At 37.8% G+C, this 19,184-nt stretch overlaps 1 protein-coding gene across 4 annotated transcripts in view; it reads left to right on the plus strand.

Annotated features, from left to right (window-relative positions):
- Dis3l2 (DIS3 like 3'-5' exoribonuclease 2) overlaps nt 1–19,184 on the plus strand; it is a 306,233-nt gene that overhangs the window by 145,033 nt on the left and 142,016 nt on the right. For all 4 annotated transcript variants that reach the window (XM_035441100.1, XM_027397459.2, XM_035441098.1 and 1 more), the window contains one exon: nt 11,342–11,515. In XM_035441100.1, the coding sequence (XP_035296991.1) occupies nt 11,342–11,515 (174 nt within the window). The remainder of the gene's footprint in view (nt 1–11,341; nt 11,516–19,184) is intronic.

Here is a 19,184-nt window from a genome sequence, read left to right on the forward strand (position 1 = left end):
CCTGGTGATCTGAATTCAGCCCCCAGAGTCCATGTAAAGGACTCCACAAACTTGCGCCATCTGACCATTAATACCCTTTTCCTGTTCTTGACTGCTTCGGGGTACCCCATGTTACAGTTTGTTGTAATGGCACTGTGACCAGTTTGTAGAGCACTGATCGTTTGAGACTTGTTTTTCTCTTTGAATATGTCTTACGATATATCTTCTTTTAGCTCTTTGAGACTTCTTCACCACATTTCTGTGGTGGCTGCCCCAGTTTGTAGTCCCACCAACAGAGAGAGAAAGGGGGTTTCTTTCACCCACATCCTCACCAGCATTTATTTGTCTTTTTTTTTTTAATTATTATATTTCCCTGATTGGTAAGGTTGGAAATTTGTAACTTCATTCAGATCCATGGCCCATTTTTAATTGGGTGATTTGTTTTCTTGACTCTTGTTTTTTTTTAATTCTTTGCATATTCTGGATACTAATTCTCCATTATTTATATAATTGACATTTGCAGTACAGAAGTTTTTGGATTTTATAAGGGAGGTTCCGTTTGTTAGTTGACTGTAATTCCTGAGTGAATTGAGTCTAATTCAGGAAGTCCTTTCCTACACCTGTAACTTGTTGGGTACGTATATGTCTTCTTCTGGCAGTTTCAGCATTTCTGGTTTCACACTGAAGTCTTTGATCCTTTTGGAGTTGATTATTTATTGTACAGGGTGATATTTAAGGGTCTAATTTCATTCTTGTAGACATCCAGTTTCCCCAGCACCATTTGCTAGAAATGCAGTCTTTTCTCTTGTTTTGGCTCCATAACTATGAGATGAGATGGGTATAACTATGTGTTCTCATGTTTGGTCTTCTGTTTTGTTCCATTGATCTACATGTCTGCACTTGTGCCAGTATTGTGCTACTTTTATAGTGTAGCTCTGTAATAAAGCTTGAAGTCTAGTATGGTAATCCCTCCAGCATTGTTCTCTTTGCTCCGGGTTGCTTCAGCTACCCTGAGTCTTTTGTGATTCCATATGGATTTTTGATTTTCTTTTCTGTTTCTGTGAATAATATCATAGGGATTGTGATTGCATTGACTCTTTAAGTTGCTTTTCTAGCATGGCTATTTCACAGTATTAATTATGCCAATCTATGAACTTGGTGGGGTCTTGCCATCTTTTTAGTGTCTTTCTCAATCTCTTTCTTCAGAGATTGAAAGTTTTCATTGTAGAGATCTTTCACATCCTTGGTTAGGCTTATTCCTAGCTACTTTATTTTATTGAGGCTGTTGTGAATTAGAGTGTTTTCATGATTTTGTTCTCAATTTGTTATTAGTATACTGAAAGGATATTGATTATTGTGAGTTGATTTTGTATCTTAGATGGATATGTTGATCATTTCTAGAAGTTTTCTGGTAGAATTTTTGGGACCATTTATGTACAATATCATATCATCGGCAAATAAGGGTAATTTGACTTCTTTTCCTATTTGTGTCTTTTAAATTTCCTTCTCTTATTGCCCTAGCAGTGATCAGGCTGTGGGTGGTGACCTCTTTGGTGGGGTCTTGAATGACCCTTTCAAGGGGTCACATACCAGATATCCTGCATATCAGATAATTTATTTTACAATTCATAGCAGAATCAACATTACAGTTAGGAAGTAGCAATGAAATAATTTTATGTTTCGGGCTCACCACAATGTGAGGAAATGTGTTAAAGGGTCACAACATTAGGAAAGTTGAGAACCAGTGGTCTAGATAGGGCTTCCTAGCACTATATTGAAAAGAAGTGACAACAGTGGGCAGTCCTGTCTTTTTTCTGATTATAGTATGATTACTTCAAGTTTTTCTTCATATGTGATGATGTTGGTATGTGTTTGTCATATATAGCTTTTATTATGATGAGGTATGTTCTCTCTAGGACTTTTATCATTGAGGCATGTGGTTGTCAAAGACTTTTTCTGCATTGAGAGTGTCAAAATCCTTTTATTGTTGAGATATTTATGTGATTTTTGTCTTTAAGCCCATTTAATTTATTAACTTAGGTAGGAAAAAATAGTTGTATACTGTACCCATGTCTCCTATAAGACTCAGAACCAGCAGCACAGGTATATTGGTTGGAGGGAAATGTGGGTTATAGTTTTCCTAGGGCCAAAGTTACCAATATTTAAGTAAAGAAATAAGGAAGGAATAGGAAAGGGAGAAAAGATAGTTAAGTAATAACGGGAAGGAAAGTGTTGGCTAGAGGTGTGAAAAACAATAGAACAAAACACTGATATTGGTTCAGCGTCCAGAAGGACAGATACAATGAGATACCAATTGGAATGAACAACTGAAACTTAAAGTTCAAAATATTTTAAAAATTAATACTTATTTAAAATTTGAAGTTAAAGGTAACAACAAACAGAAATGAACAATAAAATGAAATAGAAGGTATGTTTTCAGTCATTGTGCCTTCTTGATTAGGTAGGACCCTTACCCACTGTGTTTGCTATTGTTGGAAATCTAAATTACTTTTCCTTTTTCAGTACTGTGGATTTTTTTTTTAAATAAACTGATTGCCAAGGTGGACTGTAAAGATGGCTCAGTTGTTAAAAGCACTTCCTGAGGACCTGAGTTTGGTTCCCAGCACTCACAACCAGGAAATTCATAGTCATCTGTAACTCTAGTTCCAGGGGATCCCCCTCTCTGCTGGCCTCCATGAGCTCACAAGCACCTGTAACTCAGTTCCAGGGAAGTACACAGAAAGCAGTACCATTGGAAATGCAGTACATCTGCATGAAACATGTACATGAAAGTTGTTCTGAAATTTACACTGAAAACTAAAATGTCAAAACAAACGCTTGTGTAAGATAAATACACAATCTACCAGCCATTTGCCTGGTAGAGCTTTGTCCATGAGAGTCTAGTGTTTAGGAGAGATCAGATTTTATGAGTACATAGATAGAGGGCAGTCTTTCTGGGCCATCTGAGGCCCTTTTCAATAGCATGAACTCTTTCACCATGCTGACTCATTAGATTTTTATCTTCTGCAAGCTCTTCTCCAGTGGAAATCCATAATAAATTTATTTAAATGAGGCACTTGAGAAATGTTCTCTGGAACCTAGTAAAATAAATGTTAATTACTACTAATAGGAACTTGGAGATGTTGATTACATTTGGAAGGCATTAACTAAAATATGATTTTTGTCTTTATAAGCCATGTTGTAATTTCATAAACAAATTAAGATTGTTTGGCCCCAGTATATAACCTGGTGAATTTTGTTGCCAGAACAGAAAAAGACAAGTTGGGAAAAAGAAACGTTTTTCTCTTTAATTTTCTTTACTTATGTGACTTATGTGATGGGTCTGTCACAACACTTGCTGACTGTTTCTCTTTTCCTTTACACTCTCGATGCCACATATGTGGTCCAGTAACCCATGCTGGTTGTCCATGTGGAGGGCTGTCTCCATATCTTAGTTAGGCCTCTGTTTTATCACTTGGTAGGTTTTTAGTAGGTGTTTATGACAGCCTTGTTCTCTGGAGATCTTGTATTTGGGAAATTTTAATTAACATCCAGTGATTTTTCTTAGAATGTATTTCTCTGGTGATTTTCTGTGTTGGTTCTTCCTGAGATGTGATCTAGCCTTTCCAAAAAAAAAATCTGAATTTCCTTTTGTTTAGGAACCTTGACTTAGTACTATATTTGAACATGGTTTCTAGTCTTCCTATCTAGAGCCTGCCTTTGGCTCTGTCAGTGTTAGATCCTTTTGACCTCATTTGTGTGTTAGTTACTTGTCTCACTGTTGTGACAATTAAAAAAGTAACAACAACAAAAGCAGTTTTGGGCTGGTTAATTTTGGCTTACAGTTTAAGGATACTATCCATCAGAGCGAGCAGGAGGTAGCAGATCACATTATGTCCACAATATGGAATCCAGTGGTGGTAACTGTGGACAACCAAGACCTTGGAAAATAAAATCATGGACAAAGGGCTCCTGTAATGATTCTTCAGAAGCTGATTCTTAGAAAATTCCTTTTGTCCAGGCTTTTAGAATTTTTCTACATTAGGTATAGGATTAGCATTTGTGGCCATATTGTGTCTTATTGTTGTGGAGTTAATTTCCACTTGTGTGTTCTTAGATGCTTATTGTGTTCTGGATCTGCCTTACCTATGATGGTACCAAAAGACTACACATACAACAACACATATAGTTCTCTCAAACTGCTATACCCCATTATTTGTACTTCTCCCAGCAATTATGTAGTGATCTGACCAATAAATAGTTAATTAGTATAATTTAAATACTATCTTGAGTTTAGGCCAACCTGTGCTACAGAGTAACACCCTGTCTCAAAAAAAAAAAAAAAAAAAAAAAGAAAAGAAAAGAAAAGAAGAAAGAAAGAAAGAAAAAAGGCAGTGTCTTATGCCTTAGTATCATATGTATGCAACCTTTTTGCATTAGTCTAACCATTTTTACTTCTGAGGCATCTTTTAGCTGCTTTGAATTGCAAACAAAGAAGTCAGTGGTATACTTCATACCTGTTTTTACCAGTCAGGGTTTTTGTGCTCCCCATTTAAAAACAAAAGGAATTATTGTATCCCTAGTCATAGTCATAAAGGATATAAAAGAGCGCCACACTGGAGATAATAATATTAAGCCAATCTTGAAAGACAGGTAGATGTTTTCTCTTATTTGTAGTTCCTAGTTTGTATATAGATATATAAATCATGTATGCATATATGACTTGGAAAAAACCAAAATTAATAAAAGTAACATTATGAGGACATGAGTAACATTTTTATAATTACATTTTGTTATTGTTGTTGTTTTTGCCCCCAATACTGGACACCAAACTCAAGATCTTGTGCATGTTCACAAATGTTCTACCACTAAACTGTATTCTCAGCCACAAGTAGGTCTCCACTGTGACAGAGAGTGGCCTGATACTCTTTCTTTGTACCCTGGGTTCTCAGGTCTTGTGCACTGGTTCTAGAATCCTAAGCCAGAGCACCACTGTCTCTGGCACGATAACACTGCAGTCTTCTCAGGGTCCTCATCTGATTATACCCTTCTAGTCAGTGAAGTCCTAAGATTTGCTTCTTCCAAAAAGTCAGTGTTGCATGAGATAATATCTGATCACATAATACCTTATAAAGTACTCTGAAAGTGTATGCATTGTGGTATTTATGTAAGTCCTATAGGTAGAGCAAATGAAGATGGCGTTCATGAACGTAGACTGAGAGTTTCCAGATTAGTGGGGAGTGATCTCTCTGTCATGAAGAGCTCAGTAGACACAATCCACTGTCAAATGTCCTCCAGGCACTGTTCTTTGTCATAAGTTGACTGTGCTGGCTGTTGGCACACTGATGTCCTCCTATAAAGATGGGAGACAAGTCAACAATAATGAGAAGTCATTGATGGGGAGTTCATTTCCACTTCTGTGTCCTTTGTTCCTAAGCCCACTGAGGAAGCCTGAAGTGATTGGAGAAGGAGACCACTGATGTTCTCTGGAAGGCCCCTGCAGCCTTCACATTGAATTGTTCACATGAGGTGTTTCACTGAGATCTTTCATGCATTCTGCACTAGTTCCTTCTCTCATTGCTGTGACCTAGTACTTCACAAGAAACAGCTGGCCACACTGCATTTGCTGTCAAAAACAGAAAGATGAATGCTGGTGTTCAGCTCACTTTCTCAGGTCCCTATGGCATGGGATGATGTCATCCACATTCAGGGAAGGTGTTTCCCCCTTAGTGTATTCTGATAACATCCTCAGAATAACCTATATGTGTGTTTCCTTGATGACTGTGAAGACTAACCACCACACAGTATAAACACTCACACTCTTCCAGGCTCATTTCAATAGACACCTTTTGTTTACATATCTCTTGCCTATATACCCATGTTGTCAGTCCTTCCAGGTCCCTATCTGTCTGGTTAAATTTGTAGCTACTGCCTATTAGGCTTTCTTTCCTCAAAGTAAACTACAGATTCATTAGAAAGGACTGCTATACTGCCTTTTCAGAGACCACACCTTCAAAGGCATGGGTTACTGTCATCCTTCACTTACCGTGAATGTGAGTGTAGCAGGTCACTGGGAGCTTTGCAGAGAAGATAACGAGCTCTTTCTTCCTCTTCCTGCATACATTGTCTATGTCTGTGTCTGTGATCTGGTTCTCTAACTTACTCTTTCTCAAAAGTGCCCCAGTTGTTCACCTAAGAAAATTAGTAAGACCCTAAATTCAGTGATGTGATTTACCTGCTTTTGAAGGTTTTTTTTTTTTTTTTTTTTCCTTTTCTGTAAGAAGTTCAAGACCCCTTTCAATGGGAGCCTTTGTATTCTATTTGTAGCCTGGAGTCAAGAATCCAGAGATTGGGTTTACCATTCTTTGTCCACTCTCTGGTTCTCCAAGCCTGTTTTTGTGAGTCCCTCTATATCTTTCTGGTAAACACTTTCCAACCAAAGTTAGTTTCTTGTGCTTGTAATCAAGAACACAAACAGTTAGAGGGCTGGAGAGATGCTCAGTTGTTAAGATCACTGACTGCTCTGCCAAAGGACTCAGGTTTGATTCTTGGCACACACATGGCTGTTCACAACCATGACAACTCTAGTTCCAGGGGATCCAAAGTCCTCTTATGATCTCTGTGGGCACCAGGCACATAGGCAGTACACAGACATTTATACAGTCAAAACTCCCATACACATGAGATAAATTTGAAAAATGACATTGATATTGGAGAGAAATGTAGAATTAAAACCCCTTGGAGCCTGTGAGAATAATGAGTAGGCTAGATGACTAGGGAATAACTCAGATCCCATTAGTTTTTAAAATACTGGCTAATTTTTACTAATTGTTACCTTTAATCACTGTAATAAAATTCCTTTTAACCTGAGTAACATTGTTCTGTCTCTTTACTCTACCCCAGTACTGGATTCTTATGTACTTTAAGCTTCAAAGGCAATGATAATAGTTCCTGAAAATCTTTAATGGGAATTTCATTCTAGTGAGCACAGACAAATGCTAGTTACTTTAAAAGATTTCTTAGCATTTTGAAAATTATTGGGAGTCATGTCTTTAACTGTCTGGGTTCTTAGTTGCAAACAAGAGAATGGAACTCTGTTTAGAAAAAAAATTTAGTGGAAGGGTGCTGAAGGGATTTCAGAAACAGTGAAGGCTTGATCACCTGAGAGTCATACAAAGGTAATTCTGCAGAGCCAAGAAGGCTCATCTTGTCTTTTATAAGGATTACTGGTCCACAGTGCTAGTGAATCCTACCAATCCTACCTCTTCTCTTGTAAGACACCATTGACACAGTCCCTTTTGTTACCTCTACCTCTATAACCACTAAAAGCGTTTTCACCGCCATCAATGAATACTGAGAGCTCTTGTCTTTGGGGGCACTGTCTTTGCAGTAGGAATCTTGGGTTGAGAGCTTGAATACAGTATACTGAATTCTGTTTTCATACACAGAGGCCTTCCAGGAAGCATGTAGTAGGAACTGGTTATTTCTGTCATGGGAATTATACTTACTTTATCCACTATATGCAGTGTGAAGTCCGTCCATTTTAATTTTATGCCTTGTTCACCTTTTGCTTTATGGCATTCACTAGGTGCCCCAAAACAATGTTGGATAGGATTGAGAAAAAACATTGTTGTCTTAATCCTGATCTATGGGAAAACATTTAGACTTTCACCATTAAATTCAGGATTACTTTAGGATGGGGAGGGTATATATGTGTTCATAGATGTGCGTACATATGCACAGGCAGAAGCCTGACATTTGGGTGTCTTCTATTGCTTCCCACCTTATTTTTGAGGTGGAGTCTCACAGAACCTGGAGTTCCATGATTTGATAAGACAAGCTGTCCAGCAGGCTCCAGGGATCCTCCTGTCTTTACCTTCCCAGTGTTGGAATTACAGGTGCATATACTCAGAGCTGGCTTTTTTTTTTTTTTAAAAAAAAACATAGGTATTAGGTTCCAAACTGAGGTCATTATTTCTATGCAACAAGCATTTTACTGGCTGAGCCATCTCCTGAGGCCCAGCTCTAGGATTTTCTTGGAAGGTTTTAGTCAAATCAAAGAAGCTTCTATCCATTGATCATGTGTTTTTACTACGTGTGAATGTGAAAATTCTGTCAAATTCTGTTTATTCTGTCCATTAGTTCTTGCTGCTTTATTTTTTCTTTCCTATTGCATTGAGATGGTTGTATGAGTTCTGTGATTGTTGCTATGGTAAATTATAGTGATCAATTTTCTTATGATGGATAAATTTTAAATTAATTGGTTATACTTTTTTAAATATAACACCATAGCTGAATTCTGTTTTAAAGTCTTTTATAGAAGCTATCCAGAAAAACATCTGGACTTTGAGTTTTTTTTGTGAGAAGATTTTAAAATGCTAGCTCAATTTCTTTAATAGATACAGGGATGTCCAAATGTTGATTTATTGTTCAAGAATCCTGGGCAGTTTGTATTTCAAGGAATTTGCCTGTTTCATGCAAGATGTTAGATTTATTGGATAAAAAATCACTAGTCACTGCCTTATCCTTTTCATTCTTGTAGGATGCTAATGGTGTCCCCACTCTCACTCTCAGACTTAGAATTTGTGTCTTTGCCTCACTGTTTTTCTTGACCACTCTAACTAGGATCTATTTCACTCTTTTTTTCACAGTTTGTTTCTTTTCTGTCAACTACTTGTTGTTTCTGTGTTTTTCTTTTTCCTGTTACTTACCCAAACTCTAATTGCCCTTAGTTAGAGCTTCTGTTGCTGTGATAAAACACCATGAACAAGGCAACTTGTTTTTTTTTTTTTAAAAAAAAAAAAAGCAAGCATTTAATTAGGCTTATTGTTTCCAAGGGTTAGAGTCTTGACTGTGGGTACTACACGGTGTCGCTAGAGGGTATGGGCTGGTAAACAGCTGTATATGGACTGTGGAGCTGCTCTTTGATGGCTTCTATGTGAGAAGTGGGGCTAGCCCTGTTGCAACAACTTTTGTAGTCTAGTAATCAGGTCAAAGGTTGGAATTTGCTCAAAAGTCTGCCAATGTGACAATCGGACCCTTGATTACCATTTACTACTGTGAACCTAAGCACTCTGGCAGCCTGGCATCCACCCTTAATATGGAAGCAAGATCTTTTTCATAGAGATTGGTTGTCTCTGGTAAAGTCCCTAATGCCAGATCGAGACTCCTTACAGGAAGAGCTAAAGGTAGATTCTCTGATCATCTTAGTGGATAAATAGGCATATGTTACAGAGAAAGTGACTATTTTTGCTTTCTCCAGTACCTTTCACAAAGACTGCTCCTTAAGGCTGGTGTCATGTTTCTGATTTGTGTCTGGATTTGACACTGAGTTCACACTTGTAATCTGTATATGGATGAGAATTCTTACAGGAGTAGAGAACTGTCCATTTTATTTTTTATTTAATTAAAATATAATTTTATTATTTCTTCTTCCTCCTCCTCTTGCTCCTTCCATGCCCCCAACTCCCTCCCAAATTCCTGGGGCCTCCTTTTCTTTAACCATTGTTGTTACATTTACATATAAACAAATAAATATTTAAATACAACCTGCTTAGTTCATTCAATGTTGCCTGTATGTTTATGTTTCTAGGGCTGACCAGTTGGTACTGGATAACCAATCAGGGGCCTCATCCCTGGGGAAGATTAATTTGCCTTCTATGAGCAGTTGTTAATTGCTTGTAGCTCCTTCATCTAAGGGTGGGGCTATATAAGAGTGGGGTCACTCATTTATATTCGATGTCAGTAGTTGTTGGAATTATTTAGGTCTTCTTTAGGTAGTCATGTTGAAACTTCATGAGTGCAGCTTCCTTGTCAGAGCTAGAAGGCACAATCTCACAGCAGACTTCTTGGTGTCTCTGGCTCTTACAGTCTCCCCAGCCCCCTTTCCTGATGATGTTTCCTGAGCCTTATGTGCAGGATCTGTGTTGTAGGTGTATCAACAGGGACAAGGCACACCCTGATCAATTGTGTCTGAATTTAACTAGCTGTGGTAACACCCTCATTCACCGTTGGTGGACTACAAACCTGTGAAGCCACCATGGAAACCAGAGGGGAGAATACTCAAAAAGCTAAAAGTAGATATACCATATAACCAAGCTAATTCTACTCCTTGACATGTACCCAAAAGATTCAACATCCCACCCTACAGATATTGGTTCAGCAATGTTCACTGCCACTCTCTCTAGTAGCTAGGAAATGGAGACAAGGCTCAAGTTGTAAACGTCCTTCAGTTGATGAATGGATAATGAAAATGTGGAGTATATACACAATGGGATTCTATTCAACTTTAAAGAAAACTGAAATTGTGAAATTTGCAGGTGAATAGATAGAACTAGAATATATTATACTGAGTGAAGTAACCCAGACCAGAAAGACAAACATTACATGTTCTTTCTCATTTCTGGTTATTAGCTCTGAATTTATCCATTTTAATAAACAAGATACAATAGAACTCAAGTCATAATGTTAGGACTGTCCTAGTGTATACCATCTTGGGTTTTGTTGTTTTTGTTTTTTGTTTTGAGACAGAGTCTCACTATGTAGTCCTGGCTGGGCTGGAACTTGCTATGTAAACCACACTGTGCTGGAACTCAAAGAGATCTACTTGTCTGTGTAGCATCTTGTTTTTAAAAGGCCAATCCTACAATGTAAACTGTAGCTTGCTTAATTTTTTTTCAGTTTATTTTTTCCATAATAAACATGGCTTTTGTGTTTGTATAAAGTACTTGCACATTTTAAAGGTAAATTTTAATAGAATTGCAAAACAAATATGGACTCCAGCTCTAACTTAGTGAGCATGGCCTAGGGTATTTAGAAGCATCTGAAGCTCATAATTTGAGCTCTGTCTTCTCCCTAATATGTCTAGGGGCTGCACTGAGCTAGTTCTTCCTTTCCTCTAATCATGATTTAGCAGCAAGCTAAGTTGGCCAAACTTTTCTAAAGGAGCTTGCCAAAAGCATCTGTGCAGTGATTTCACAATATCAATGTTGAAGCTTCATGTGGTGGCACGTGCCTGTAATCCCAGCAATTGGGAGGCTGAAGCAGGAGAATTCCCAGTTGGAGGGCAGCCTGGGTTATGTAGTAAGACTGTTCAAAAAAAAAAGAAAAAAAAGAAACAACCTGTCAAAACAAAGGTGTATGGGGACTAATTTTAACTTCTCCATGAGGAAAATGGCAGAATTCCAAGAAGTTCTGCCTTCTTCCCCATATCCCCTGGTCAGAAATTGTTCTGGAAGGTACAATTATACTATAGTCTTGGACTTCATAAGGACTTTCATAATAACTCATTTTAGAGATGAGACCAGGGCCTACATCTCATTTGTTCACTTATACAATTGTCTGCTGTCTGCTCTATCCACAGGCAACTGGCTAAGAGTCTTGGGCAGGCTGGTGAAATTGAGCCTGAAACAGAAGGAATCCTGACAGAATATGGTGTGGACTTCTCTGATTTCTCTTCAGAAGTTCTTGAATGTCTCCCTCAAAGCCTGCCCTGGACAATTCCACCTGATGAGTTGGGCAAGAGAAGAGACCTAAGGTAAACATGGGGAGCATTTGGGCACAGCTGCTCCTGCTCTGTGCTTCTAGGTGCTGCGCTGAGATGTTCCCTTCTTTCGTCCTATGTTTTATTCAGTTGCAAATCTGGTGCTTCTGTGCCAGAGGTCAGCAAGTTATGGATTACCAGCTGAATCCAGCCCAATGCTTGAGTTCATTAACTGAAGATGGATTTCAGACTTTTTAATGATTTGAAAAATTACAGTAATAGTTAATAGTTAGGAATAGGTAGTAATTTTCCTAAAATGATACAAGATTCACAATTCCATGTTCAGTCAGGTTGCAGTAGAGCACAACTGTGTGTGCTTCTTTCTTATGTATCGATCAGCCACTCTGCATGACAACTTCACAGTAATTGCAACACTAGTGTGGCCTAAAAATATTGACTCTCTGGCCTTTGGCAGAAGTTTGCTTCTACAATGGTTCTAGACCATTCTGATTGCAAAAGATGCAGGTGCCTTTTCCTGTTCTCTTCTTGCTGGACCCAAAAGTTTCCTTTTTAAAAAAGGCAATGTTATCTGCTTAGAAGTGCTTCTTCTAAATGGGCCTCTCTAGGCACATAGCAGAGAATTCAGGACCTTGTGCTTGGAGTCTCATTTTAAAGCTTTACTTTTAGGTCTGGAATTTATTGGAAAGTACTTTTGTGGTATTTTTATAACAACATCTTCTTTGAAGATGTTTCTTCATTGTGGGATGTTAGTTCTTTTCTGATATTTCTCTTCAGAATTTGGTTTCAGTACTGGCATTCATTCTGGATGCCACATGGAGATACTTAGAACCAACAGAGTTTTCATACAACCCACCACGGAGGCTGTGGAAGGTTTCTGCTAAGGTTATCCCGTGTCAGAGTCTTTCCACCACACTTGCTTGCTCTGTAGCTGAACTTATGGTGCCTTCAGCTCCAAGTGTCCAGTGCTCCAGCAAGTCTAAGGATACTTTTTTGCCCTCTCATACATTGTGTCTTTTTAGAACTTACTGTATTTTTTTATTTTTTTTTATTCTTCTTTGCTGAGAGTATGTGTGGAAAATGAGATAATAGTCCTTTCCTAATGGAAATAGATGTTGTATTCTGATTTGGCCCAAATGTGGTCCTGGATGTTAGTAATAACCTGCACACCTGAGTTCTTGCTGGTACATTGGGTGTTATCTCCTCTGGGGCGTTGAACCTGAACCTTCTGGAAGGAACTTTTGTTGTCTCACGTACAATTGAGAGGTTTACTGAGATCTTTTGAATTAGGACTATATAAGAAAACTTTAATGAAGCCAAATGGAGTGACACAATGTTGTAATCTCAGTATTTATGAAAATGAGGCAGGAGATTTGCTGTGCCATGGTGAGTTCTAGATCAGTATAGGCTGCACAATAAGATCCTATCTCAAAAAACAAAGACCTTGGGTCTTGTATGTGATGAAGATATATTATATTCACGTAGAAAATTGTCAAAGAATAAAAAACATGAGAAAAGGCTAAAAACAAACAAAAGAAACAGTGAAAAGTAATAAGGAATAATTATTATTTGAAGTATAATTTAGTGCCAATTCAATTTTAAATGTGCCCTTTACCACAAAACTCTTCTTACAGAAATGTATCCTACTGAGAGAAGTGTACAAAGATTTATGAGCAGAGATTTGTTTCATTTCCTTAAGGGAAAAAGGAGACACTACTAAGTCCATCAGTGATAGAATGGCGTAACAACCCATGGTCTGTCTGTCCATATGGTAACATGACACTCTTGAAAAGGGGGCACTGGACCCATATGATCTACCCTGGGGAGAAGAACGTCAAATACTGTTACGTGACAGAAGCACACTGCAGGTCAATATGAATATGATCCTATTTTTGTGAAGTCAGTGATCCAGAGCTACATAAGTACACACGTGTATAAACACATATGCACATTAAAAGTATGCATGTATAGAAAATGATGTGGAAGGAAATAGAACTGGCCACATAGATGACTAACATGGGAAATCGGGTCAGGGGACAATTAAGAAGGCAGGAAAGCAATATTCTACTATTCACTTAGCATATTATTCCATTGCTAGAGATCTTTAAAATAGCTTCAAGAAATCATAAATACAAATGTCAGAAGATAGATATATTCATTTCTTTCTGACCTGATCATGATCATAGTCTGCAGAAAAATACTAAACATTTCAGTGGTCACAGGGGCCCAGAGCTGCTTCAAGTTATCCTTTTATGGCTCCATCTTGCTGTTGGCTTGGGCCTTGTTGCCTTCTGGGCTAAGCTACAGAATAGACCTTGCTCTGCAGAAAGCTTCCATAAGTCTCACTGTGAGCCCTGAGAAGGGGTCTAGAAGTAGAGGACCTTTGTGGATGCTCTCTGCTGTTAATGTAGTTACAGATGTTTAACAACCCCTTATACTTTCCTAAGTTTTTACCCCATCTGTCCCCAATATTATGTTTCTAAACTTCACATTAGATTCATTTATTTTATATTTAAAATTTTTAAATGGCTTCTTGATATCTAAAATAGTCATCTCTAAACATTGCATGTCTTTTTTTAGCATCAAAAATAATTTATTGGCCATTGTTATCATTATGTAATTTAAATGCATGTCTTTTTAAAATTATAAAAAATTTAATATATTACTAATCTGTTGTTTATATTATAAACCTAAACAAAAGTAGAAAAATAAAAATGAAATGAATTTAAATATTTTAATGTATTTATTAAAGGTATTAAAAACCCTGTTTCTTCATATTGATAATTTTACTTTTGGCGAAAGCAGTTCAACTGGGTGCTATTGTCGTTTTTAAACTTTGTTTTAATAACTTGTAGTATGGAAATTTAAATATATGATTGTAAGTCCTGTATATTTTGTTTGTTTAGACAGTATCTCAATATGTAGCTGTGGCTGGCCTGGAACATGCTATGTTCACAAGAAACTCGCAGAAATTCACCTGCCTCTGTCTCCCAAGTGTTGAAACTAAAAGTGTGTGCCAACATGGCTGACCTAGTTCTGTATATTTTGGCACTTTATTTTAATGATCACCATAAAAAATAAATGGATCTATGAATAGATAGATAGATAGATAGATAGATAGATAGATAGATAGATAGATAGATGCATACAGACAGGTGCTCTACTACTGAGCTATATCCTTATTTCTGTTTAGAAAAAAATAAAAGTACCTTTTAAAGTTGTGAGTTGTGTTTACTAAACCATGATACTCATTTTTTAGGTTCTATTCAACAGTTCTATCCAAGTTTATTTAAAACACAGGTAATAAACTTTGTCTTTCCTGTGTTAGTCAGTTCTTGTGGACTGGTTTGTCTCAAAAACAAAAGAAAAAAAAAGTGCTGCATTATTAGTTTTTGGGTTTGTTTGCTTTGTTTTTTTTGAGACGTGGTCTCATTCTACCGCTTAAACGGGTCGTAAATTCCAGTCCTCCTGCTTTAGCTTCCCAATGCTAGTTGTTACAGACATGCACTGTTATACCCAGTGTTCCAATGCTAGGGTCACAGGCATGTATTATCTAAAAGGCTCATAATTCTAAGCAAACTCTTTCAGTGGCCTTGTAAAAACTAGCTGTAAAGTTCTAGTATGTATTTGGGTGTATACATGCAATAATTTAGTATTTTGTACATAGACACAATTTTAGGCCCCAAACAGCACCTCTCTTTAAAAAAATCTAGATGTGGAAGGCTCTGGGTTTGATCCTGGCACTGCAAAACCAAACCAAACCAAACCAAACCAAACCAAACCAAACCAAACCAACAAAAACCAAAACTTTAATGTTCTTCTAAATGTAAACATAGCATTTTGTTTTCAAATTCAATAACCCATTTTCCTTAATGTTAAAGTTCTATCTTCCCCTTGAAGGGACAATCATTGTGTTTAGTTTCCCTGAGTACCTCAAAGATTTTGGCAGCCATTGTTTGCAGTCACAGCCAGGCTGTGAGGAGCTTCTACAAGAAGTGCCAGTTTTGCTATGTTCTTGGTGTTAATGTTGTTATCTTAAGCTTCTGCATCTTTCCAGTAATATTTTAATAATGCATCTGTGTTATAAAGATTAATTTAGCTAAAACTAAATGAGATCTGCAAGTCCATGTAGGCAGACATGGCAAATACCTATAAGTCAAAGTTGACTCAGGAACCAATGAGAGAGCCCATGCTATGAATTTTTTCTGGAATGCTGACTCTTTTATTTGCACATGGCACATACTGACCTGCACAGGTAGTAAGGGCACTGGGGTTAATTCATGTATTTATGTAGTCTTGGTGAATTTCTAATTTTTTTATAATAAAATGTATATAAAGTAAAATCTGTGATTCTGCTGATGTGTTTGGGTCTGATTAGCTTCTTTTCTTTGACTGATATGATAGTTTATTTAGTTTATCAACTAACAAATATTTGTTATTTGCCATCCCTGGACACTGGAAATATGGCAACAAATAGAAATACATATGGGTTTATGCCCCTGAGTCTTCTCCCTCTGTCTCATGTCAAAGGACATGAATGAATATATGAATCAATAGTCAAGTACTTCAAGTTTTTAAATCATCTGATAAATTTAATGGAGAGAAGTAGTTAGGATAAGTATTTGTAGTAGTGTGATGCATTTTCCCCTGGGATTCCCATATCTTCAGGGGCATTTTCAAAGCAGCATTAATTTTCCTGAATTTGACCAAAGAACCCATATTGAGTCCTAGCGTATCCTGTAAAATGTCTTAAATTGAATAAATTAATAGATATTCTCCAAAATCTTATGTCTTTTTAAACTTTTCCTCCTTTTCTGCTGAAACATTTATATATGTTTTATATGTATGTAACATATACACACTGTATATGTATATGTACACACACACACACACAAACACACACACACACACACACACACACACACACACACACACATATACACACACACACCTAACCACTGAAAATACAAAGACAACTGAGGTGTGGCACTTTGTCTTTAGGATTCATATTGTCACATTGTACAGCAGTGAGTAGCAGGTGCTGTATGCAGTATGGGTATGAACACACTGGTCACACTAAGGTCACTGGTTGGGTGAGCTTAGAGCTAGAATCAAGGCAATATTTGGTAACTGGAGTGATTGAAGTTGTCTCCATTTTAGTAACAAGCTTTGGCTACAGAAAGGCTATGTACTATCAGACTGTGAGATCCTCTGACTAGACTTGGAAGCCATCTGTAGCTTCTTGCTCCCTTCTTCCCAGGTCACCCTGCCTTGGAGCCTTCAGTGTTCCTCTGGCTGTAGCTACGTAAGAGCTTCTACATACCCGTTTAGGTTTGGTATTTAACAATTATATTTGGAACAGAAAAGTTCCATCAATCTTTAAACCTCATAATCCAATTATGTCAGTAAAATTCCAGTTTTTTAGTCCAGTGGAATTGGGGTAATATTTTGCAAACTGAAGTTGAGAGAAATAGTGTTTATTTTGAAAAGAAAAATGGTTGGTTAGCAGTTTTTAAGAAGTAAGCTGGTGTGAACTCGCAGGGGTGATCTGGCCCTTCTGATTGGGCTCACCATTCTTTTAGACTTTTGGCTCCCTTCTCTGGAGAATCCCTACTTGCACGGCCTAGACTTGTAGCTCTTTCTAGCAGGGCACTTGAGGTTAAACAACACCAATCCTGCAAATGTTTGGGGACTAGGAAAATACGATGTCTGAAGGAACTGCTTAAAGTTGGTTGTATCTGAAGCCTGAGAAACCCTAGGGTTATTTCCTAGATTGGTCGAATTTTTTTTTCTCATTTTCATTCATATTGTTTTGTTTCCTTTGTTACTAAAGTAGAATAGGAAACTGAAGCTTAAAAGTTCAGTTCAAGGAGAAAATGAAAACCTAAATACATTGGAGGGAAAAATACCATGTTAACCTAATTTTTATGTTTTCTCAATAGCTAGTATTATTGTAGACGTTTGAATCATACCACCTTTGGGTAATGCCATGAGCTTCATTGAAGAAGGGATGGTTTCTATAGCTTTTTACAAGAGAGCTTGTGGTATCTATTTCTTTACTATTTCCTCAATAAAAAGGAAGCCCAGTGACCTCCACTGGACCATTACAAATGTGAAACTTGGCACTTAAAATTGCTTGCTCTAAATTTTCCAAGTGCTTTCTCTCTCTCTCTCTCCCTCCCTCCCTCCCTCCCCCCTCTCTCTCTTTTTCCACTTAATGTCGTTCTGCCAACTAGTGATTTTATTATTATAAACAGGACATTGTATTCGCTTTTAAGAAGAAATATGAAGCTGGAGGTAAAATTACAAACTGCAGCTTCTCGGCTGCCAAAATAGAAAACAATGAGCTAAAAATACTGAGCACAGAAAGGGTGTTGTGGTAAGAAATATTGAAATGTCTTCAAAGTGGAGAGTTCCCAAAGAAATTTTCTTCTTACTCCAGGTAAAACCAACCTTGAAATAGCAATTTGAAAGGAGCGTCATATAATACTAACCTCTTTCAGGTCAAGCCTTTTGTGGGAAAGCTTTCAAACATGGCTATCGTTAAATGACTAATGACCTCACTGTTTATTGGGAAGTCCAATATGATTAAATTGCCATTTAGAAAAGGGGTCCTGGGGAAAGCAGGGTGGCAGTTCAGAAGAGCACTAGATGTCAGTCATACCTTCCCCTCAGAGGTCTTCCAGGTGACTTTGAGCACGTCAGTTAATCCTGGAAAAGAGTGGATAGGAGTAATCATTGTCATCTTTTGTAACGTGGATTTTTTTTGACCAGATTAGAATTTTCTAAAAGGTGCTGTTGTAGGTAAGGCATTCCTTGAGGTTTCAGAGTGTTCCAAGGGTTATGGCTGCATTCCTTGAAAGTTTCAGTAGGGGTTATAGAGGAAGAAGGTTCCATGGGTCATGCCAGTGTTCCCTGGGGTTTCAGTAGGGATCATGGAAGAAGAGTGTTTTATAGCAAGTGCCATTGGAAAACAATGGTTAATATATTCCTTTGACCCTTTTCTCCTGGATCTTCTGAGGGAATTGGTGTTTCATTGAGTATACTTCTAAAAATGCTGAACTACACAGCTCAGACCTTTCTGTTACCCTGTATCTGGCTAGGGTTCTTTGGTTCTGCTCAAATGGAATTGTTGAGTAGGTGAGGAGTACTTTGTCTAGTGTTCGTAGTTGTGGTCCCTTGAGTGCTGAAGGTTTATGGGCTGAGCTGACAGACTTGGGCTTATAGTTCCAAGACCTGAGAACTCAGGACTTCGGGCTTGAGACCTTAGAAGACCATTCATAGTTCTAAGTATCTAGATTAGAGGGTTCCTAAGCACTTGGTGGCTAGTAGAATCCTCAGATATAAGCAATAGCAGTTAGTGCCAGTTAACATCACAGCAGTCAACCCTTGGGTATTAGAACCCTTGACCTTTCCAGTGGTGGCTAGTGTCTCAGGTCTCAAGCCTGGCCTCCAAGATATGGTAACTCCTTCCTAGTGACTTGAACCTGCAGTGTCCCACACCCACTGTCTACCATCTGAAAGCTTGCCTCCTCTTGTAACAGGCCTCCAGACCTTAGCACAACAAAGGCATTAAGGCACCATTCTGACCTAAGAGCCCAGGATATAGACTACAGCACCCGCCAAAATGAGAACAGAAGCCTATCCATCATAGTCCATAGTTCTGGGAAAGTCCCTAAATGTACTAACCTTGCCTTTTGGCTTC

Source organism: Cricetulus griseus, chromosome 2 (assembly GCF_003668045.3).
Source record: "Cricetulus griseus strain 17A/GY chromosome 2, alternate assembly CriGri-PICRH-1.0, whole genome shotgun sequence".
Taxonomy (NCBI): domain Eukaryota; kingdom Metazoa; phylum Chordata; class Mammalia; order Rodentia; family Cricetidae; genus Cricetulus; species Cricetulus griseus.